The sequence below is a fragment of the Papio anubis genome, chromosome 20, assembly GCF_008728515.1.
Source record: "Papio anubis isolate 15944 chromosome 20, Panubis1.0, whole genome shotgun sequence".
In the NCBI taxonomy this organism is placed as follows: Eukaryota; Metazoa; Chordata; class Mammalia; order Primates; family Cercopithecidae; genus Papio; species Papio anubis.
Genome location: NC_044995.1, coordinates 14888251 through 14910481, shown reverse-complemented (window position 1 = coordinate 14910481; position 22231 = coordinate 14888251). Strand labels below are relative to the sequence as shown.

General features: G+C 49.3%; 2 protein-coding genes across 14 annotated transcripts; one reads left to right on the top strand and one right to left on the bottom strand.

The window, feature by feature from the left end:
• Positions 1-678: 678 nt before the first annotated feature.
• Positions 679-8507, bottom strand: LYPD4 (LY6/PLAUR domain containing 4). Of its 9 annotated transcripts, none has more exons than XM_031660293.1 (5): positions 8421-8506; positions 2790-3015; positions 2482-2634; positions 1571-1897; positions 679-950 (listed from the first exon to the last, which is right to left on the bottom strand). In XM_031660293.1, exons 2-5 carry the CDS (start codon positions 2893-2895, stop codon positions 748-750), a joined length of 789 nt encoding a protein of 262 aa, XP_031516153.1. In that variant the 5' UTR covers positions 2896-3015; positions 8421-8506; the 3' UTR covers positions 679-747. The 9 variants fall into 9 exon arrangements, with proteins under 9 accessions (XP_031516153.1, XP_031516154.1, XP_031516152.1 ...); XM_031660294.1 differs by lacking the exon at positions 8421-8506 and adding an exon at positions 8232-8265; XM_031660292.1 differs by lacking the exon at positions 8421-8506 and adding an exon at positions 7196-8225.
• Positions 8508-8571: 64 nt separating this feature from the next.
• DMRTC2 (DMRT like family C2) lies at positions 8572-15880 on the top strand. 5 transcript variants are annotated; one of them, XM_031660291.1, is made up of 9 exons: positions 8572-8671; positions 10960-11187; positions 11271-11416; positions 12313-12389; positions 12656-12836; positions 12991-13117; positions 14226-14286; positions 14440-14614; positions 15495-15880. In XM_031660291.1, the coding sequence occupies exons 2-9, from the start codon at positions 10964-10966 to the stop codon at positions 15605-15607; spliced, it is 1104 nt and encodes a 367-aa protein (XP_031516151.1). In that variant the 5' UTR covers positions 8572-8671; positions 10960-10963; the 3' UTR covers positions 15608-15880. The 5 variants fall into 5 exon arrangements, with proteins under 5 accessions (XP_031516151.1, XP_031516150.1, XP_031516149.1 ...); XM_031660290.1 differs by having other exon boundaries at positions 14226-14614; XM_031660289.1 differs by lacking the exon at positions 8572-8671 and adding an exon at positions 10754-10808 and having other exon boundaries at positions 14226-14614.
• The last annotated feature ends 6351 nt before the right edge of the window (positions 15881-22231 follow it).

Below are 22231 nucleotides of genomic sequence, written 5' to 3'. Positions count from 1 at the left end.
GACAGAAATCTGCAGGAGAGGTAAGGGAGATGCTACTTTGAGCAGGTTTCACCTCCTAGAGCCAGTTTCTTCTTTGCAAAATAGAGATAAAAGCTGCCTCACTGAGGTCTTGTGAGGAGTAAATGATATCCTGTATGTAAAACACTAGCACAGATACTAGCACAGTGTCTGGCATACAGAGTAGCTACTCAATAAGTAATCCCAGATAATAATCACCCTGGTGGCCAAACACAGTAGCTCCCATGTGAAATCCCAGCTACTGGGGAGGCTGAGGCAGGAGGATCACTTGAGGCCAAAGATTCGAGACCGGACCAGGCAACATAGTGAGACAGACCCCTATCTCAAAAAAAGGAAGAAAAAAAATATTGGCCTGAGGAGACTCTTCTCTAACTCATAAGACCCTTTCTTTTAAAGAGGAGGAAACTGAGGCCCATAAAAAGGGAGAGATTTGGCCAGGGTCTCGGAAATCAGACCCTGATCAGTAGCTGAACCCAGACTGAAGCTCAAGCCTCCAGAGGAAGGGGAAAGAGAAAAGGAATATTTCAGCTCCCCTAGCTGCTGGGCAGGACACTGTCACTTTGCCAGGCTCCTCTTCCTGGGTCCCCACCTCCCTGGACATGCTTGGCCTTCCTCACACCTTCCTCACCTCTGCACTCTCATGGACCACAGGACAACGCAGAAAGGGAACTCTGCTATTTTATTTGTTATGTGAAAGAGTCTGGGTGCTTGTCGGGTGCAGCTAGATGGTCAGTCCCTGAAGGCAAACAGGAGGCCTAAGAGGACACCCCAAGCAGGACCTTGCCTGGAGGATGCTGCACCAACAATCTGAGACTTTTCTAAGATGTTGAGGACCTCGGTCACTTTGATGCTCCCAATATGATGAAAATCCGCTAAAAGCTGGTTATGTTCACGAGCACAGCCCATGAGGAGGAAGGTGGTATTGAGAAACCCTGTAAGGAAGACAGGGAGAAGTCAGGAACACTTTCAAGACTCAAGAGCCCTGCCTTTAGCCAGGCGCAGTGGCTCACCCCATAATCCCAGCACTTTGGGAGGCCGAGGCAGGTGGATCACTAGAGGACTTGAGGCCAGGAGGTCCAGACTAGCCTGGCCAACATGGCAAAACCCCATCTCCCTTAAAAATACAAAAATTAGCCAGGCATGGTGGCACATGCCTATAATCCCAGCTACTTAGGAGGCTGGGGTATGAGAATCACTTGAACCTGGGAGGCAGAGGTTGCAGTGAGCCGAGATCGGACCACTGCACTGCAGCCTGGGCAACAGAGCAAGACTCCATCTCAAAATAAATAAATAAATAAATAAATAAATAAATAAATAAATAAATAAAAGATCCCTGCCTTCTTCCCAGAGGCCCCTCACAAACCAGAACACCTGCTCTCCCATCAGAGACTTAGGCACCAGGCACCTTCCCCTTCTTCCTTGGAATTCATGCGCCCTGTCCCTTGCAACCCCAATCCCATCTCCGGATCCCACCAGCCTCTCTGAGATGTGAAGGTGCTGGACAGCACCTGGCAGAGTAGGCATTTGATAAACAAAATTCCTTTCCTCTCACCTGCCTGAAGTTTTAAGGTGGAACTGTAACACGTAGAGGCAGCCAAGGGGCAAGAATCAGTGGTGACAAAATTTGGGAGGCAATCCCTCGTGTGCTCGCCCACACAGGTCGGGCAGCTACGGGAAGCAGATATGATAGACTTAGGAGCGCTGGCCTTGAGTTTCACAAAAGGCTCCAAACTGGTGAGGTTGTTGCAGAGATAAGACCGGCAGACGCGACTGTAGGAGGCAATGGACACTCCCGGTGGGGAGACAAGGTAGGAGATTTGCGCGGGGTAAGACGAAGATGAGCTGCAGCCTTTAAAGCCCACAACTCCCCTTGCAGTCCCTGAGGAGCAGAGGATTGAGAGAGCTCGGATCAGTGTCACTGGCCTCACCCAGAGTCCTCCCTCTCCCTAGCTCTTTCTGCACCCACCCTGCCTGTCACAATCTTTGCCTCCCTCCCCAAGCCGTGTCCACTCAGTGCAGCTGCACAGGGCTCAGATGCTGGGGTCTCCATCTTGATCTCCTCATTCTTCCTGTGCAGGACCACCCCCGCCCCCACTCCTCTCTCCCTTGTGCCCTCCTCCAAGGATCTGTCCACCTCCATTCTACCACTTATCCAGCCCACACCACAACCAGTGGAGCTGTGCTCCTCTTCTGCCAGTGTCTGACATTATCCAGAACATAAATAATGGCCAGGCACAGTGGCTCATGCCTGTAATCCTGACACTTTGGGAGGCCAAGGTGGGCAGATCACTTGAGCTCAGGAGTCTGAGACCAGCCTGGGCAACATAGTAAGACTCCCCATCTCAAAAAAAAAATTGTTTATATATTTAGTAACTATGTGGAATTCCAGTCTAGAGTCCCTGGGTGCTGGGAGCAGAGCTGGGGGTCAGAAGAGCAAGCAAAAGGAAATGGATCAAACTTAACCTGCTTCACCTGTCTCAATGAACACTAGCGTCTCCTCGCAGCCCTCTTGCAGCTTACACACCATGTTCCTCATCAGAAGCCACTTCCAGTTATGGAAAGCAACAGCTCTGAATCTTGAGGCTGTTGCTTCATAGCACAAAAGAGCTCCAACCCCTAAAAAGAGAATGCTCTCCCAATCATTGGCCCCTCACATCACCTTCTGAGCCCTTGAACTGCCAACCAAGAGTTCAGTCCCCATAGGTCCTGTCCCCAGCGAAACCTAGATACCCAGCCCTCCTTCCACCAGTGACATGAATCCAGCCTCCCACCTTTCTGGGTCTTATAGCATCCAGCCCCACAGGACATACGAGGCAGAGTGGAGATGGCCCCCAGAAGGCAGAACAGCTGCACAAGTCTCAAATGCTGGGGTCCCATGGTCCTGTGTCTGGGTCCTGGGTGCTAGAGGTCAGTCTGAAATCAGTTTCAGTCTGGATCCCAAGCTCAGTTCCTGTCAATCCCCAGATTCTTTGTCCACCTGTCTCTGGGTCACTGTTTCTGGAGCAGAAAGTTGATTGCGTCAGCTTCTGGGACATAGGCTCCCTCAGACCTTCTGGATCACAGGTCTTCCCATCTCCACTATCTGCCCTCCAGTCTAACCTGCACCACCCACCATGTTAGCTTCTCAAAGCAGGACTCTCACTCTCCCACTTACGTCCTCCCATTGGACAAGGTGCTGAGCAGAGAATCCTGGCTTATTGATAATGCAGGCTGTTCTCCAGCCAGAGGCAATGAGATCAGAGCAACAAATAGATGCTTCAAACTCGTGTGTGTGTGTGTGTGTGTGTGTGTGTGTGTGTGTGTGTGTGTGTGTGTGTAAGTTAACATATCACTAAATAACCCTTGGTTCAATATGGAAATTTGAAAGTATTTAGAACTGAGGTCAGGAGCGGTGGCTCAAGCCTGTAATCCCGTCACTTTGGGAGGCTGAGGCAGGCGGATCACCTGAGGTCAGGAGTCCAAGACCAGCCTGCCAACATGGTAAAACCCCATCTCTACTATAAAATATAAATTAGCCAGGGGTGGTGGCACGAGCCTATAGTGCCAGCTACTCAGGGGGCTGAAGCACGAGAATCGCTTGAACCCAGGAGGCGGGGGTTGCAGTGAACCAAGATCGCGCCACTGCACTCCAGCCTGGGCAACAGACAGGGACTCTATTTTTGAAAAAAAAGTATTTAGAACTTAATAATAATAAACATACTACATAACACACACATTCACACACAGACATAGACACAGACACACACACACAGACACACACACACACATACACACACATAAGTGCATGTAAAATCTGCTGGAAACTGAATAAGGTCTGAAGTCTAGCTAAAGAGTACTGTACACCAGCCGAGGCATCACGACAAAAGGCCATCTTTACAAAATATACAAAAATTGGCCAGGCGTGGTGGCATGCACCTGTGGTCCCAGCCACTTGGGAGGCTGAGGTGGGAGGACCACTTGAGCCCCGGGGATGGAGGTTGCAGTGAGTAGAGATTGTACAAACAGTATTGTACAAATGTCAATTTCTTGCTTGTATACTATGGTTATATAAGATGCCCCTATAGGGAAGCTGGAGGAAGGACTCAAGGGAATCTATGTACCACTTTTGCAACTTCCTGTAAGCCAATAATCATTTCAAAATTAAAGGGTTTTTAAAATATATACATCAAAATTTGAGACACAGCAGCTAATGCAGTATTTAGAAGTAAATTTATACTTTTAAATACATGTATCGGCCGGGCGCGGTGGCTCAAGCCTGTAATCCCAGCACTTTGGGAGGCCGAGACGGGCGGATCACGAGGTCAGGAGATCGAGACCATCCTGGCTAACATGGTGAAACCCCGTCTCTACTAAAAAATACAAAAAACTAGCCGGGCGCGGTGGCGGGCGCCTGTAGTCCCAGCTACTCGGAAGGCTGAGGCAGGAGAATGGCGTCAACCCGGGAGGCGGAGCTTGCAGTGAGCTGAGATCCAGCCACTGCACTCCAGCCTGGGCGGCAGAGCGAGACTCCGTCTCAAAAAAAAAAAAAATAAAAATAAAAAAATAATAAATAAATAAATACATGTATCAGGAAATATGAAGCATTAAAAAATAAATATGCTCACAAATTAGTTCAAGAAATTGTATAAGGAGCAACAAAGCAAATCTCTCCTACCCAAAAAAATAATGGAAATAAGGATGATAGCAGAAATCAATGAAATAGTAAACAACAACAAACATCATTACAAAAAAGATCCATTTTATGAAAAGATTGAGTTAGTTCCCTGGCAAATCTGATCAAGGGAGACGATGCAAGCTGGCACAGTGGCTCATGCCTCTAATCCCAGTGCTTTGGGAGGCTGAGCCAGGAGGATCCCTTGAGGTCAGGAGTTCAAGACCAGCCTGGGCAACACAGTGGCTCATGCCAGTAATTCCAGTGTTTTGGGAGGCTGAGCCAGGAGGATTGCTCGAGGTCAGTAGTTTGAGACCAGCCTGGGCAACACCCTGTCTACACCAAAAAAAAAAAGTTTAAAAATTAGCCAAGCATGGCTGTAGTCCCAGCTACTCAGGAGGCTAATGTTCAAGGATCGCTTTAGCCTCAGATCACAAGGTCAGGAGTTCGAGACCAGCCTGGCCAACAAGGTGAAACACTGTCTCTACTAAAAATACAAAAATTAGCCAGGCATGGTGGTGCATGCCTGTAGTCCCAGCTACCATGGAGGCTAAGGCGGGAGGATCGCTTGAACCCGGAAGCTGGAGGTTGCAGTGAGCCGAGATCATGCCACTGCACTCCAGCCCAGGCAACAGAACAAGACTCTGTCTCAAAACAAAACAAAACAAAACAAACAAACAAAGTGAAGAAATGCACAAACCCAACAATAACCAGAGAAATGCAATCCATCAAGTTGTACGTCTATCATACTGCTAAGGATCAGAAAGCTGGGAAAAGACAAGTGTTGGCAGGAATGTGGGGATAAAGCAATTCTTGGCCCCTGCTGCTCATGGGATTATGTGGAGGGTTGGGGAATAAGACACTATTTCTGGACTCTGAGAAACACAGGAGCTGAGAGTTCTGACCAGGATCTCGGGCCCAAAGCAGCATTGTAGGGGTCTGACACTACATGGTCAAATTGGGTTTATGAATACCCATTTCTAGTATACCCTACATAGGTATTACAAAAATTTCCACTTTCATCTACAAAGGAACATGCACAATAATGGAGCATTTTCTTTTTTCTGAGACAGGGTCTCGCTCTGTTGCCCAAGGTGGAGGGCAGTTGTGCTCACTGCAGCACCCACCTGCCAGGCTCAAGCAATCCTCTCACATCAGCCACCCAAATAGCTGGGACCACAGGTGTGCGCCAACACACCTAGCTTTGTAGAGATGGGGTTTTTCCATGTTGCCCCAGCTGTTATCAAACTCCTGGGCTCAAGCAATCCACCCACCTAGGCCTCCCAAAGTGCTGGGATTATAGGCATGAGCTCCCGTGCCCAGTGAATGCAGCATTATTGTGGTGATGGTAGGTTGAGACAATGGGAGCTTCCCTCTCTGAGACCAAGTGAATGCAAAACATGCTGGGGATGTACACTATGGAATATCACACAGGAGTTGGAAGCAGTTGATTAGACGTACACAGGATGTAAGGCAGGATGCAGTGGCTCACGCCTGTAATCCCAGCACTTTGGGAGGCTGAGGCGGGCCGATCACTTGAGGTCAGGAGTTCAAGACCAGCCTGGTCAACATGGCAAAACCCCAACTCTACTAAAAATACAAAAATTAGTCGAGTGTGGTGGTTGGAGCCTGTAATCCCAGCTACTCAAGAGGCTGTGGCAGCAGGAGAATCACTTGAACCAGGGAGGTGGAGGGTGCAGTGAGCCGAGATCACACCATCGCACCCCAGCCTGGGCAGTAAGAGTGAAACTCCATCTTAAAAAAAAAAAAAATGTACGCATGATGACAGAATGACAGAGTGTATACATGGATAGATTGTAAAAGCAGAATGTTGATTATTTTAAATAGTAGATAACACAGTATCACTTGCATAAATTAAAAACTCAAACACAGGTTGGGTGTGGTGGTTGTGGTGGTTGCCTGTGATCCCAGCACTTTGGGAGGCCGAGGCAGGCAGTTCACTTCAGGCCAGGAGTTTGGGGCCAGACTGGCCAATATGGGAAAACCCCATCTCTTTAAAAAAAAAAAAACAAAAAAAAAACACTACACGCATCCTGGGAGAACACACACATAAACCAAAAGATACATATTATTAACCACTTCAGAATGAGAACTGCCTATAAGAAGGTTAGGGAATGAAAGTGGGGAATTGGTGGAAAATAACAGCGTAGGAGGGGTACAACGATCATACACCTTGGCCTCGGAGACCCAGGTTGGAATCTTTACCCCTTCCCTTACTAGCTGTCCAATTTGTTGAACTCAGAGCCTACTACCTTGTTTATAAAATGGAGTATAATACATCTCATAGGGTCATTGTGAAGATCAATAAAATTATTATCATAAGTGTTAGGCAAATGCTAAGCTCTTTATAATTGTTAGTTACCCTGTTCCTCCACCACCATCCCTCCCTCCCACACCCACTTCCTCTCACTCTCTCTCCACTACCTAAAGGATCAAGTTCATCCTCTTTAGCTGGCCTTTAAGCCTCCCCTGACGCCACCCCACCCCAGATCAGCGCCACCCAACCTTTCCAATTTTATCTAGGACAGCTCCCCTGCCCAGCAGTCCAGCTAGAGGTCACGTCGGCCACCCTTTTCTGTCTGCAATGCCTCAGACACACATGCTCTGTAACCCAGAAATCTGTGGCCAAGAAAGGTGCTAAGACCCACAGAAAAGCTGGGACACAGGTAAGAGAAACGAAGGCTGACAAAGGATCTCACGGCGGCGGGGACTAGGCCAATCAGAGAAGATGGCACACGCCAGCCTGAGATGCAGAACAACTGGACTCAACGAGCTGAGTACAAGTGGAGACGCAACCAGAAAAGACTGAAATGAAATTCTCAAGCAAAAAAAAAAAAGATGGAGCAGTAGTCAAGAGGGGATGCCACCCCTACAAAAGACAAACAAATTGATGGAATGGAACCTTGCAGGGAGACAGAGGACCAGCAGAGAGAGGGAGGCGTAGGAAAATGAGGAGTGGGGCACAAAGGCGGGGTTCTCAGGGAGAAGAGGAGTCGATCTCAGAGCGGGGAAAAAGGGACACAGCGGGCTGCACAGAGAAAAGGGGCCAAGGCAGAGAAGATGGCGGGATGGCGTGAGGAGGAGCTCACAGAGATACCCAGAGAAGGCGACGATTACACAGAGAAGCCCCCAGAGGGGTGAACTATTGAGGAAGATGAACGCGGAGGGTGGAGCTAGCCGGAAATTCAGAAAAACTAGAGGCGTCCCTAGCGAAGGAAGCAGGGAAGGGGCCAGGCTATCAGGGAATGAAGCACGGCAGAAAATAGGTCCGAGAGAAAGGGAAAATCAGAGATTAGGAAAATCACAACCGACACAAAGGCAGCTTGGGAGACACAAGGAAAGGGGTGCAATCTGAGGAAGGAGGGCCCGCTAAGCAAGCAGGGAAATCACAGGGCTGGGAGAGAACGCATAAAAGAACGGTAGCTCAGGAGTTGTGGGGCACTGGAAGAGAAATAATAGAAAACGCGGGCGTCCACGCAGCAAAAACAAGCCACTCGCGAAGTTGAGGTAGAAGGCAAGAGAAGGCCAGAAGCGAGGCTACCCGTGGGCACACCGGGCTTAGTCAACGCCCCGGGGGCGGGGCCAGGCGGGCCGTTCCTGGGGGGCGGGGCCAGCCTCGGTCCAAGAGGGGGTACTCGACGCCCCATTGGCCACCTGCCTTGAAAGAGGAAAGACAGTCTGGCCAGGCATGACGCGCGGAGGGAGGGGCAGGGGTGGTGCGAGACTCAACTCGAAGCGCTATTGGCAGGACTGACAGTCTTGCGCGCCAAGAAGCTGGCAGAAGGGAAGGGGCGGGACATCAGTTCAGGATCTCAAACCGCATTGGTCGTCTGCCTGGGCGGACAGAGGCGATGCTTGAAGTTCATTGGTCCTTGTGAGACAGGGCAAGAAAAGCAGCGCGAGCTTGGCCGTTCCTCTGGCCACTTTCTCGCAGTGTCCTTGGCGTCTTCTTGACTGAATCTGACTCCATTGGAGGCTGTGGTAACCGTGAACCAGCTGCACGAACACGGCCCCTCCTGCCTTTCCGTCCTCCTCCCTCTTAGCTGGACTCCCTACCCCAGGCATCCCCTCGCCTCCCCCTCGCGCCCCTCCCGCCCTCGCGCCCCCTCTCCCCTTCCCCGCCTCGCGGGCCCCTTGGCGCGTTCCCAGTGCTCCACTCGTTCCCTGGGGCACAGGAAGGGGGGAGGGGGGAATGCATGAAATTAATTGTTGGGAGTGGGCACAGGAGCAGGAAGTGCTGGACACAGCAACTGCACGGGTTTACGCAAAAACCTGAATAATGTGTGGGCGCAAGAGAGACATTAGTGCCCCGAGGAGAAGGTTTTTGGCCCAGATCAGGGCCTAGCACATGACAGGGGCTCAGTAACCATTTGTGGAATGAATGAAGGAATGAAGGAAAATAACTTGAAAGTGGGGCAGGTGCCCGGTGTGGTGGCTCACACCTGTAATCCCAACACTTTGGGAGGCCGAAGCAGGCAGGTCACTTGAGGTCAAGAATTCAAGACCAGCCTGGCCAACATGGTGAAACCTGGCTCTACTAAAAATACAAAAATTAGATGGGCATGGTGGCCCAGGCCTGTAATCCCAGATACTTGGGAGGCTGAGGCAGGAGAATTGCTTGAACCCAGGAGGTGGAGGTTGCAGTGAGCCGGGATCACACCACTGCACTCCAGCCTGGGCTACAGAGCAAGACTCCATCTCAAAACAAAAAAAAAGAAAGTGGGACAGGGGAGCCGAGCGCAGTGGCTCCAGCCTGTGGTCCCAGCTACTCGGGAGGCTGCGGCGGGAGGATTGCTTGAGCTCAGGAGGTGCAGGCTGCAGTGAGCCATGATCGGGCCACTGCGCTCCAGCCTGGGCAACAGAGCGAGACCCTGTCAATAAAAAAAAAAAAAAAAAAAAGTGGAGCAGGGAATCCATGAGAAGAACGAAATTATTGGGCGTGTAAGAGAGGGTTCTGATTTAAAGGGGTACAAGAACAAAAGACTGAAGGAATGCAAGGAGGCAGTTGCTTTGCAGGGCATAGATGAGACTAAGAATTGAAATTGAACTAAGAATTGAAAGGGGCATAAAACTACTGGTAGGCATTGGATAAATGCATGACAGTGGGGTGAGTGTTATTGAAGAGGATGCCAGGAAACACTGTTGGGATGGAACAGGGTGCTTGTGAAAAGGGGGTGTAGTACTTGCTAAAGCGGTATGGGAGGACATGAGTAGGCCAGAACCTGGGATGTGTGTGTGGGTGGGAAGGTGTTTGGACTGAAAGAAAAGAATGTTTGAATTGAAAGAATACAGAAGGCCAGGCACGGCAGCTCATGCCTGTGATCCTAGCACTGTGTGAGGCCAAGGCAGGAGGATCGCTTGAGCCCAGGAGTTCGAGACCAGCCTGGGAAACATAGTGAGACCTTGTCTCTATGAAAATAAAAATAAACAATTTTTTAAAATAAATTTTTTTTGACACGGAGTCTTGCTCTGTCACTGAGGCTAGAGTGCAGTGGCACGATCACGGCTCACTGCCAGCTCTGCCTCCCGGGTTCATGCCATTCTCCTGCCTCAGCCTCCCAAGTAGCTGGGACTACAGGTGCCCACTGCCACGCCCAGCTAATTATTTGTATTTTTAGTAGAGACGGGGTTTCACCGTGTTAACCAGGATGATCTCGATCTCCTGACCTCGTGATCCGCCTGCCTCAGCCTCCCAAAGTGCTGGGATTACAGGCTTGAGCCACTGCTCCCGGCCTAAAAAATTTTTAATTTAAAAAAGGGGGAGGAGAGTGTAGTGGCTGTAATTCCAGCACTTTGGGAGGCCGAGAGGCAGATCACTTGAGGCCAGGAATTCAAGACCAGCCTGGCCGACATGGTGAAACACCATCTCTACTAAACATACAAAAAAAAGAAAAAAATAGCCGGGCATGGTGGCTCATGCCTGTAATCCCAGCTACTTAGGAGGCTGAGGCAGGAGAATCGCTTGAACCTGGGTGGTGGAGGTTGCAGCGAGCCAAGATGATGGTGCCATGGCACTCCAGCCTGGGAGACAGAGTGAGACTCCATCTCAAAAAAAAAAAAAAAAGAGGAAGAGGAGAGGGGTTTCTGAAGAAGGAAGATACCTGAGAAAGGTCATGGGGTAAAGAGGGGAGAAAGCCGGGGAAGAAGCCAGGATCAGGGCGGGGTCTAAAGAGGGGCAGAATGGAGACCTGCAGGTGTGGTCTCCCAGGCAGGAGGGTTGTTAGGGGCGGGCCCACCTGGCTATGCTCACCCTCCACTCCTGCCCCTAGATCCATGGAACCCAGTGACATGCCTGCTGGCTACCACTGCCCGTCAGACTCTGCCCCCCAGAATGAGACCAGAGACCCCCAGGGCACAGAGCTCATCCCCAGGAGAGCCATCAGCCGCTCTCCAACCTGCGCCCGCTGCCGCAACCACGGTGTCACCGCCCACCTCAAGGGCCACAAGCGCCTCTGCCTCTTCCAGGCTTGCGAGTGTCACAAATGTGTCCTCATCCTGTGAGTATGAGGTCTGGGAGGGGAGGAGGATGGGCCTCCTCCAAAGAGTGGCTGACCTTTGACTCGCAACTCCCCACTTTTAGGGAGCGCCGCAGGGTCATGGCTGCCCAGGTGGCCTTGCGTAGGCAGCAGGAGGCGCAGCTAAAGAAGCACCTGATGAGGAGAGGGGAAGCCTCTCCCAAAGCTCCCAACCACTTCAGAAAGGCAACCGCTCGACCACAGGTCCCCTGTGAGTGTCTCTGACCAGCGACGGGGCAGGGGTTTGGGTGTAGGAGGCAGATGTGGGGAAAAGAGGCCCAGCCCTGCTGCTGAATTGGTGTGCGACCTTGAACTAAGGGTTTCTACTCCCTCAGCCTCGGCTGTCCCAGCATTGAGAGAAGTTCTGCAGCAAGTTCTGTGTGTCAAAAATGGGCTAGAGGCCAGGCGCAGTGGCTCACGCCTGTAATCCCAGCACTTTGGGAGGCTAAGGCAGGCAGACCACGAGGTCAAGAGATCGAGACCATCCTGGCCAATATGGTGAAACCCCGTCTCTACTAAAAATACAAAACTTGGGCCGGGCGCGGTGGCTCAAGCCTGTAATCCCAGCACTTTGGGAGGCCGAGACGGGCGGATCACGAGGTTGGGAGATCGAGACTATCCTGGCTAACCCGGTGAAACCCCATCTCTACTAAAAAATAAAAAATAAAAAAAAACTAGCCAGGCGAGGTGGCAGGCGCCTGTAATCCCAGCTACTCGGGAGGCTGAGGCAGGAGAATGGCGTAAACCCGGGAGGCAGAGCTTGCAGTGAGCTGAGATCTGGCCACTGCACTCCAGTCTGGGCACAGAGCAAGACTCCGTCTCAAAAAAAAAAAAAAAAAAATAGAAAACTTAGCTGGGCTTGGTGGCGCACGCCTGTAGTCCCAGCTGCTCAGAAGGCTGAAGCAGGAGAATCACTCGAACCTGGGAGGTGGAAGTTGTAGTGAACCAAGATCGCGCCACTGCACTCCAGCCTGGGCAACAGAGCAAGACTCCATCTCAAAAAAAAAAAAAAAAGGGCTAGATGGGGAAGATGAGAACTGTCTGGGGTTGGGGTAGGATAGGAGTCAGGAGAAAGGGCTTATTAGAGCTCTCCCTGGTCCTTCACAGCTGGAAAGGAGAACATAGCACCCCAGCCTCAGACCCCCCATGGGGCAGTCCTGCTGGCACCAACACCTCCTGGGAAGGTAAGGAGAGGCTGGGGCCTGAGAAAGTATCCCCCACCCTAGTTCCTACCCAGACCCTTTCTTCTGTGCCCTCAACACCTGGGTTCTAGCCCCAGCCCTGGTTTGCTGTGTAATCTGGTCAAATCACTGCTCTTCTCTAGGCAAAATGAGGGGAAAATGAGGGCCTCCCAGCTCTAAAGTTTTGGGGTTCTGCCCGCATCCCAGAATACACTCAATCCTTCTTTAGCCTTGTACCCAACTCCAGCGTGTGCCCTCTGCCCCTACAGAACTCCTGTGGGCCTCTGCTGCTCAGCCGTCCCCCGGAAGCCTTGCCCTTGTCCTGGACTCCGGTGCCTCCTGGCCCTTGGGTTCCTGGACACTGGCTGCCTCCAGGCCTCTCCATGCCACCACCAGTGGTGTGCCGCTTGCTGTACCAAGAACCTGCTCTCTCCCTGCCTCCCTTCCCTGGTAAGATGATAATTCAACATTCATTCAACAGATATTTGAGTGCCAATCTGCCACATATTGGAGAGGGAAGAGGAAGAAAGCACACATGGGGAGAGGGAGGAAAGAAACTATGACCGTGACCCCTATACACTCTGCATTCTTTTATTGTCATTAGGCTTTGACCCTGGCACCTCCCTCCAGCTGCCCACTCATGGGCCCTTCACCACCTGCCCAGGATCTCACCCAGTACTGACAGCTCCTCTTTCTGGAGAGCCCCAAGGGCCCCCTAGCCAACCCCGCACGTGAGTAGGGAGAGAAGGATGTGTATCATGAGCCTAAGCCTGTGCTGTGTCCAACCACAGTGCTGGTGTCCAACCACAGTGGATAATAAAGATGAAAAGGTTTCTGACTAATAGGCAAGGCAGAGCTCTCCTAGTACTGCCATTTCCTAGCTGTGATGCTTTGGACAATTATCTTTACCTCTCTGAGCCTGTTTTTCTATCAGTAAATTGGAGACACTATTACTTACCTCTCTGGTTGTTGTAAGAATTAGCAGTAATGGACCGGGCTCGGTGGCTCAAGCCTGTAATCCCAGCACTTTGGGAGGCTGAGGTGGGCAGATCACGAGGTCAGGAGATCCAGACCATCGTGGCTAACACGATGAAACCCTGTCTCTACTAAAAATACAAAAAATTAGCCAGGCGTGGTGGCGGGTGCCTGTAGTCCCAGCTGCTCGGGAGGCTGAGGCAGGAGAATAGCGTGAACCCGGGAGTTGGAGCTTATAGTGAGCTGAGATTGCCACCTGCACTCCAGGGTGGGCGACAGAGCAAGACTCCATCTCAAAAAACAAACAAACAAACAAAAGAATTAGCAATAATGTATGGAATAGACCCTTTAATGGTAGCTGTTATATCTGCTTAGACAGATTTGATGGGGTAAGATTGCCTGCTGATATGGGGGCGCACCAAGAGTTTGAGACCACCTGAGTGAGACCTCGTCTCTACCAAAAAATTAAAACAGCCAGGAATGGTGGTACACACCTGTTTTCCTAGCTACTTAGGAGGCTGAGGTGGGAAGATGGTGTAGGCCCAGGAATTCAAGCTTATGGTGAGCTATGATCACACCGCCACTGCACTCCAGCCTAGGTGACAGAGCAAGACCTTGTCTCAAAAAAAAAAAAAGAAAAAAAGACACCAGTGATTTCCCATAATCCTCACAGTAGCCCTGGGAGGAAAAAGCTGGCAAGGATTTTTACTTTACTGAAAACAAAATAAATCAAGACACAGCTTAATGGCCCAGCAGGCTCTCAGATTCCCAGATAAAAACATGGCAAAACCCTGCCCCTCTTTCAATGTGTGCATGTCTGTTCATGTGTTTAATCACCCTGGCATCTTCTCTCCTTGTTTCTAGACACTCAACTCTGATACTCCAGCCCTGTGGCACCCCAGACCCTCTTCAGCTACAGCCACAGGTCCTGGGAAAGAAGTGGGATCTAGGGTCCTGGGAGGAGGTTGAGCCTGGGGAAGGGAAAAGCAGGAAACTGAAGGAAGCAGGGGCTGAGGAACACTTAGAGGGTAGGCAGAAGGTGGGGTTCCCAGTCTGCTTGTCTCCCTTTCCCTTGCAGGCCTCTGGAGCCTCTCACCTAGCCCGGACATCTGCCCCCTCAGAGCGGCAGCTGCAGCAAGAGGCAGCTGAAGCCCTCGTGGGGCTGAAAGATTCATCCCAGGCTCCTCGTGTGACCCCTTCTGTGCCCCCTAACCCTGCCTGGATCTCCCTGCTTCACCCCTGTGGCCCACCAGGTAATGTGTTCCATGAAAGGAGAGGATGGGATAGGGATGGCTGGGAAATGGAGGTCACTGAAGTACACAGGGACTAACCAAGGAGATGAGGGGGTCAGCAGGTTGAACGTCTTCAGGCCCAGGACCCCAAGCTCCTCAGCGTGGCCCCTGGGATTGCAGTTGAGAGTTATTCAGTGAATCAATTTTATCAGTTTGGCACTTGACAGCAAATTTCTTGATATCAAGGAAAGTGGGGCCCTGAGAAAGGCAGGGACTTGCCTAAGGGCATATAGCAAGACAGTGGTAGGGAACCCAACACTCTGTCTCTGGACCCAGGCTGCCTGCTGAAGTCTGGAGTGGGGTCTGGCCTGGGAGGAGGTCTGATAAGTGCCTTCAAGGAGCTTCCGTTCTAGTTGGATGCCTTCACAAGGCTCAGTGACAAACCTGGAGAAGACTGGAGGAACCTTGAAGAGTGAGAAACACCTAGGGGGACAGACAGGGAAAGCTGCGAATTCTCCTGTCCAAATAGTGAATCGGACAAACTGGCTTGGAGCAACTGCTAGAACAGAGGGAAAGGAGGCTGGAGAGGCTTCTGATATTGGAGACCCGGCATGCCAGGCTTAGGTGTCTAGACCAGCAACTGTACATGAAGGGGAGCCAGGGAACATTTCTGAACTAAGCAAGGACAAACTCAGAGACCCTGAGCTTTAGAAAGACAAGTAGATGGCTTTGATGAAGGGTTTGGAGGAGGCAAGACTAGAGGTGGAAAAATTAGCAAGGAGGTCTGTGAAATCATCCAGGAGAACAATGATGAGGCCTGGATTGGATTCGGTAAAAAGAGGGGGTTGCTAGGAGGAAAAACGGATGTGACCTGATCCTGCCTGTTCCTTCTTGCCTATAGCTCCTGCTGGAGGAAGAGGATTCCAGCCTGTTGGCCCCTGTCTTCGACCCAGCCCAGCCCCCTCCGTTGCTCTGCATATTGGCCGTCTGGGGTCCATCTCCCTCCTGAGCTAGAAACCTGGAGATGGAGGCTGCCTTGCTGTGGCAGGGAGGTGACAGCCTGCTGGCACTGTATATTTAGTGTTTTACTTAGGGATTTATGCATGGAATTTAATGTAGTACAAGCTTCGGGCTTTTTTGTTTGTTTGTTTAAGCTTTCAGGTGCTTCATTAGTTTTCAGTTCCTTTGGTAGTGGGGGCATTTCCTTGGCTGACGGTGGACATTCTTGTACCCTTCTTGGGTCCTGGGATCTCTTGAAATCCCCAATAAAGAGAGAGTTGTGCTATTTAGGCTGACCAGTATCTATAAACGTGTTTGCATGAGTTTACATCCCAGGATTCCATGATTCTGTACGTACCTATGCACTCATGTCTGTCTCCATGCATGTGAAAACAGTAGAGTGTTTTCATTTTGTGTCTAGGTTTGTGTGAGTAAGCAAGAAATAAACCTTTGTTGTTTTAAGCCACTGAGATTTGGGGATTGTTACCACAGCCTAACCTAGTCTATCCGGACTGACAGAAAGGACTTGTTCAATTCACTTCTCAAAGTGAAAAATCAGTTATCCAATAGCTACCATAGATAAACACAAACTTGGATTTTTTTCTTTGTCCAAATAAGAAAAAATGATGTAAAGAAATAGCGGGGGATTCACTGATTAATTTCTAGTTCTGTGCCAGGCATAGACAGTTTCCAGCTGTCTAGAGGGGCTACAAATCGAAATGCCTACAGGGCTGAGCAGATCAAATAAATGAGTAAAGAAGGCCAGATGGACCCTGGCAAACTGAGAACGGATGCCCTGACTAAGGAGCAGCCTCCATTTGGCCCTAGCAGATTACTGCCAGGTGGGAATGTGGACTCAGTGTTGCTTCATCTTCTGATTTTTTCAAGAGAAACCGGAAAACTAGATTTCCATGTAAAACATCTTAATTTTCAAATGTTGGCTCAGTTTTCTTCTTTAAATTCTATACGTGCCAAATAAAACATATTTTCAGGCTAGCTTTGGCCAATGGAATACCAACTTGATACTAATCTAACATGACATTTTCCGGATGGGGAAATTGAGGCTAACCAGAAGAGAAAGAATCAAGTTAGTCTTTATCACAAGTTTTTCCTCAACTAGGGAGGTTCATGTGTCTAAGTTTCGAAGGATCCATAAAAGGTTAAGAAACACTTACTACCATTTATTGAGCACCCACTCTATTTGATTCACATATCCTCACAGCAACCCTGGAAGCTATGCATGATGTTCCCATTTTACAAGTGAAGAAACAAGCTTAAAGAGGTAAAGTGACTTGCCCAAGCGTTTTAGGGGAAATTTCTAGGCAGAGATTAGAGGAGTGTTCCTTCTCTTTGCCAGGCTCCAAATTAGTTAATAATGTTTATAAAGCATTGGGCCAGATGTGGTAGTTCACACCTGTAATCCCAGCACTTTGGGAGGCTGAAGCCCGAGGATCACTTGAGCCCAGGAGTTTGAGACCGGCCTGAGTAACACAGGGAGACCGTGTCTATAAAATAAATAAATAAAAGCATAGAGTGAAAGATACACCACTCCTTTCCCCAATCAGGACTCCAGAAGACAGATACAAGTCAAGAGTTTTTCAAAAAAGTCTTTTATTTTTTCTCCTCAAGGATATATGAAGAATAAGATCTTACCTGCATCTGTTTCTTAGTCCTCTGGTATCAAGTCCTTCTTGAACCATTCCGTACACAGGAAAACCGGTTGAGCTATTCGAAAGATGTGAAGACCTGGAGACCCCCTTCCCACCCTTAGAAGGGGCTCAAGGGTTGTGCTTGATCACTGATTCTTTTTCCTGATGTTATCTACACCCCTTGTTTTACTCAAGATGATTGATGGTGATGACATCCAATTACAACTTGTTCTTTCTTGTTTGGGATTTTGAGAGGATGGGTTTCTTCTTCTCCCTAATAGATTACAGAGTAACCTGCAGCGCTTCTCAGGAGGTACTGAGATATCAGGAGACCAAAGTCGTCTTCACTCCCCTTAGCTACAACTTAGACATATGATTGCTCCTTAATAGACCTGCCTAAGACTTGGTGTCCCATGCTTTCCTAGTGACATATGACCAAGGCCACAAAGTCACAGAGAAAGGAAGCACTGGAACATGCAACATGGTTGAGACTCTGCTACTCAGCACTGACCAAGGGTCCTCTGTACACCAAGGTCACACAGCTGAGAAGGGTAAAAGAGAAAGTATAATTTGGGGTTAAAGGATGGCATGAAAAGGGGAGGAAAAGAGGAAGTGATGGAGATTGTGGGAAGGAGTAGACTAGAGAGCAGGCCCCTCTTCACAGGCCCTTCTCATTTCTCTGCAGTCCACCTCTCCTTCAGTACCTGGCCTGGGCAAGGCTTTTCACACCACTGGCCAGGCCAACTTTGTCTTTCAAATTGTTAGGGTCCCCCATTAGTGCCCGAGGGAAAGGGCCAGAGCTTCTGCAGATGTCAGTCTTAGGGAAAGGGGCAGATTTAAGAGTTGCTCATGCTTCTAAGCTGTTGCCTGTTCAAGTGCAGCACTCTTCACCTGTGGTTGTAGGGAGCCAGTAGGCTCCTGGCCTCTTCTCAGCTCTGAGAGATTACAGATAATAGACTGTGAGCACTGTTTCCTATATTGCCCCCTTTCCCACTTCCCAGTGCCAGGCAGGGAAAGGTATTGCCATGGTCCAATAAAGTACTGAGTAAATCGTCTCCCTCCTAAGCCTTCTTTGTGTACCCTCTTGGCACTCTGCAGACTTAACCAATGAAGTCCCAAATATGAAACACCGTCCCTGTTGCTCTCTCTCCTCACAAGACTCCTCCCCACAGCCACCCAGGTTTTATTTCAGGAGCTTATTTCACATTCTGCCCTTTGGGAGTCCATGCTCCTTTCACTTCAGCCCTATGTTAACTTGCTCCATTCCTGACCTCAATTCTAGTCCAACATTGAACTGACATCATACACTTATCCCCATCCAGCCTATACGTAGACCCTCATTGCTTGGTCCACATAGGCCTCATTCTGCACCCCTGTTCCATTGCGTAGCTGGCTTTGCAGCCCTGACACGTTTGCATAAATACAGTCCTATAACCCCTACCCTGCATGGGCCTTCACAAGATCCTGAACTCTTCACAAAAGCAAGGTTCATCCTTTTCATCCAACTCAAAATAATATGTTAAGCCTCTCAGGGAGAGTTCCCTATGTTCCCAAGAGGCCACTGGTCCCTACTTCATAGCCCTGATCACCCTGAGCTGTACCTATCTATGTCTATCTAGGTCTCCCCCTCAGAGAATAAGCACTCTCAGATCAGAGGGCTTGCCTGCAGCTCCTCCCTGGGAGCTCAGAATAAATGACTGAGTAAAATACATTCTGTCTGATTCCTTAGGAATTGTTTTTTTCCTCCTGAGTTAACACACTCCAATGCTGCCCCTCTACTCATCAAAATATGAACTTTCTGACCTCAAACCATTTTTTCTAAGACAGTCTCTGTCACCCAGGCTGGAGTACAGTGGCACAGTCATGGCTCACTGCAGCCTCAACCTCCCAGGCTCAAGTGACCCTCCAGCCTCAACCTCCTGAGTAGCTGCGACTACAGGCATACACCTCTATGTGAGGCTAATTTTTATTTTTTGTAGAGACAGTGTCTCACTATGTTGCCCAGGCTGGTCTTGAATGTCTGAGCTCAAGCGATCCTCCTGCCTCAGCCTCCCAAAGTGCTGGGATTAGAGTTGTTTTGTTTGTGTGTGTGTATTTTTGTTTCTTGTTGTTATATTAGGATTAGAGTTGTGAGCCACCGTACCCAACCAAAAAAAAAAAAAACTTTATTAAAAACAACGGGGGCCAGATGCAGTGGCTCATACCTCTAATCGCAGAACTTTGGGAGGCCAAAGTGGGAGGATTGCTTGAGCTCAGGAGTTCGAGACCAGTGTGGGCAACGTGGCGAAACCCCTCTCTGCAAAAAATACAAAACTTAGCCAGGCATGGTGGCGTGCACTTGTAGTCCCAGCTACTCAGGAGGCTGAGGTGGGAGAACAGCTTGAGCCCAGGAGGTCAAGGATGCAGTGAGCCATGATTACACCACCGCACTCCAGCCTGGGTGACAGAGCAAGACTGTCTCTCATATATGTGTGTGTGTTTATATGTGTGGAGTACATATACCTATGTGTGTGTGTGTGTATATATATATATATCATATGTTCATAGCAAAATTTAGTGGAAAGTACAGAATTTCCATATTCCCCATGCCGACACACAGGGATGGCCTCCCTTTCTATCAACATTCCACACCAGAGTGGTACCTTTGCTACAATCAAGGAACACAATATTTATCACCCAAAGTCCGCAGTGTACATCAGTGTTCACTCTTGTTGTATGTTCTGCAAGTTTTGGCATATATGTAATGACACGTAGCCACCATTACAGTTTCATAGAGAATACTTTAATTGCCCTAAATAACACCCATTCATCCCTCCATCCCTCCAACCCGACAACCAATTACCATTTTATCTTTTTATTGTCATCACAATTTTGCCTGTTTCCAGAATGTCATATAGTTGGAATCATACATTTGGATTGGCTTCTTTCAGTTAGTGAAGCATTTGAGGTTCCACCATATCTTTTTTTTGGCGGGGTGGTGGGGAGGGGAGGCGGACAGGGTCCTGCTCTGGAGTACAGTGTACTTGGCTCACTGCAACCTCTGCCTCCCAGGTTCAAGCAATTCTCGTGCCTCATCTTCCTGAGTAGCCGGGATTTCAGGCATGCACCACCACACCTAGCTAATTTTTGTATCTTTTAGTAGAGATGGGATTTCATCATGTTGGCCAGGATGGTCTCTAACTCCTGACCTCAAGTGATCTGCCCACCTCGGCCTCCCAAATCCACCATATCATTTCATGGCTTAATAGCTTCTTTTTTTTCTTTTTTCTTTCTTTTTTTTTTTTTTTTTTTTTTTTTTTTGAAATGGAGTCTCACTCTGTCACCCAGGCTGCAGTGCCGTGGCGTGATCTCAGCTCACTGCAACCTCCGCCTCCCGGGTTTAAGTGATTCTTCTGCCTCAGTTTCTGGAGTAGCTGGGACTGCAGGCACAGGCCGCCACGCCTGGCTGATTTTTTGTATTTTAGTGGAGACAGGGTTTCACCGTGTCACCCAGGCTGTTCAAGAACTCCTAAGCTCAGGCAATCCACCCGTCTCAGTCTCCGAAAGTGCTGGGATTACAGGCGTAAACCACTGCTCCCGACCAGCTCATTTCTTTTTAGTGCTGAATGATATCCCACTGTTTGTAGGTACTACAGCCTCAACCCATTTTTAAAACTGTGTTTAAAGAGTTTATTGAGGCCGGGTGCGGTGGCTCACACCTGTAATCCCCGCACTTTGAGAGGCCGAGGTGGGTGGATCACAAGGTCAGGAGATCAAGACCATCCTGGCTAACACGGTGAAACCCCGTCTCTACTAAAAATACAAAAAATTAACCGGGCATGGTGGCAGGCGCCTGTGGTGCCAGCTACTAGGGAGGCTGAGGCAGAAGAATGGCATGAAACCAGGAGGCAGAGCTTGCAGTGAGCTGAGATCACGCCACTGCACTCCAGCCTAGGCGACAGAGCAAGACTCTGTCTAAAAAAAAAAAAAAAAAAAAAAAAAAAATTTATTGAAAGAGCGTGAGCATCTTCAGCTGTGGCTTCAAATTCGAGCTCAGGCTTTAACCTTATGTGACCCTGGACAAATGACTTGACTCTAAGGCTCAGTTGACTGGTCTATAACCACCTCACAGAGTTGTCAAATTATGAACCTGTAAAAACTAACGTACAAAAATTAACACCAGGGACACAGTGCTGAGAAACTGTGTTCTCTAAAATCACAGACTGCCAGAATTTTGCTCTTTAAAATCATAACAATAGTGAGAATGGGACCTCTCATTCTTACCTGGAAAGTCTAAGTCACTTTGACACAGAGAAGCAATCATGATCTCTAACTCGGGTGAGAGCTTCAGAGAAGTGGTTTTTGGAAACGACATTGTACATTTATCTAAACTTTCTAATGTCCAAGGAAACAGAATCATGGGTCTGCTCCTAGCCCAGGCATGATGTTAACTCCATTGCATAAATACATGCCTGCTTTGCCTTATGTCCATCAAAACTCTGCTTTATATAAATTTTACTTCACTCTTCCCAAAATCTTGTATTCACCGTCTCTTCCCTTGGTCAGGCACTCCAGAGTTCCTCTGGAGAGCTTTAAAAAAAAAAAAAAAGGCCGGGCGCGGTGGCTCAAGCCTATAATCCCAGCACTTTGGGAGGCCGAGACCGGCGGATCACGAGGTCAGGAGATCGAGACCATCCTGGCTAACGCGGTGAAACCCCGTCTCTACTAAAAAAAAATACAAAAAACTAGCCGGGCGAGGTGGCGGGCGCCTGTAGTCCCAGCTACTCAGGAGGCTGAGGCAGGAGAATGGCGTAAACCCGGGAGGTGGAGCTTGCAGTGAGCTGAGGTCCGGCCACTATACTCCAGCCTGGGCGACAGAGCAAGACTCCGTCTCAAAAAAAAAAAAAAAAAATTAATGAAATGGCTCAAATGAATTATGTGTAAATGATTCAGAACTGACATTAGAAATTATTAAAAGTGGGGGCCACGCACAGTGGCTCACACCTGTCAT

What these genes read in the sequence shown, in the direction of transcription:
- LYPD4 (XM_031660293.1), bottom strand. Translation starts at nt 2,895, where the DNA reads ATGGGACCCCAGCATTTGAGACTTGTGCAGCTGTTCTGCCTTCTGGGG. An exon ending in CATTGAGACAGGTGAAGCAG is followed by an intron (nt 1,898 to 2,481) that starts GTTAAGTTTGAT and finishes TCTGCTCCTCAG; the next exon opens with GGACTGCAAGGGGAGTTGTG. An exon ending in CACCTTAAAACTTCAGGCAG is followed by an intron (nt 951 to 1,570) that starts GTGAGAGGAAAG and finishes TCTTCCTTACAG; the next exon opens with GGTTTCTCAATACCACCTTC.
- DMRTC2 (XM_017952934.3), top strand. Translation starts at nt 10,871, where the DNA reads ATGGAGACCTGCAGGTGTGGTCTCCCAGGCAGGAGGGTTGTTAGGGGC. An exon ending in CACCAACACCTCCTGGGAAG is followed by an intron (nt 12,390 to 12,655) that starts GTAAGGAGAGGC and finishes CTGCCCCTACAG; the next exon opens with AACTCCTGTGGGCCTCTGCT. An exon ending in CCCCCTAGCCAACCCCGCAC is followed by an intron (nt 13,118 to 14,225) that starts GTGAGTAGGGAG and finishes CCTTGTTTCTAG; the next exon opens with ACACTCAACTCTGATACTCC.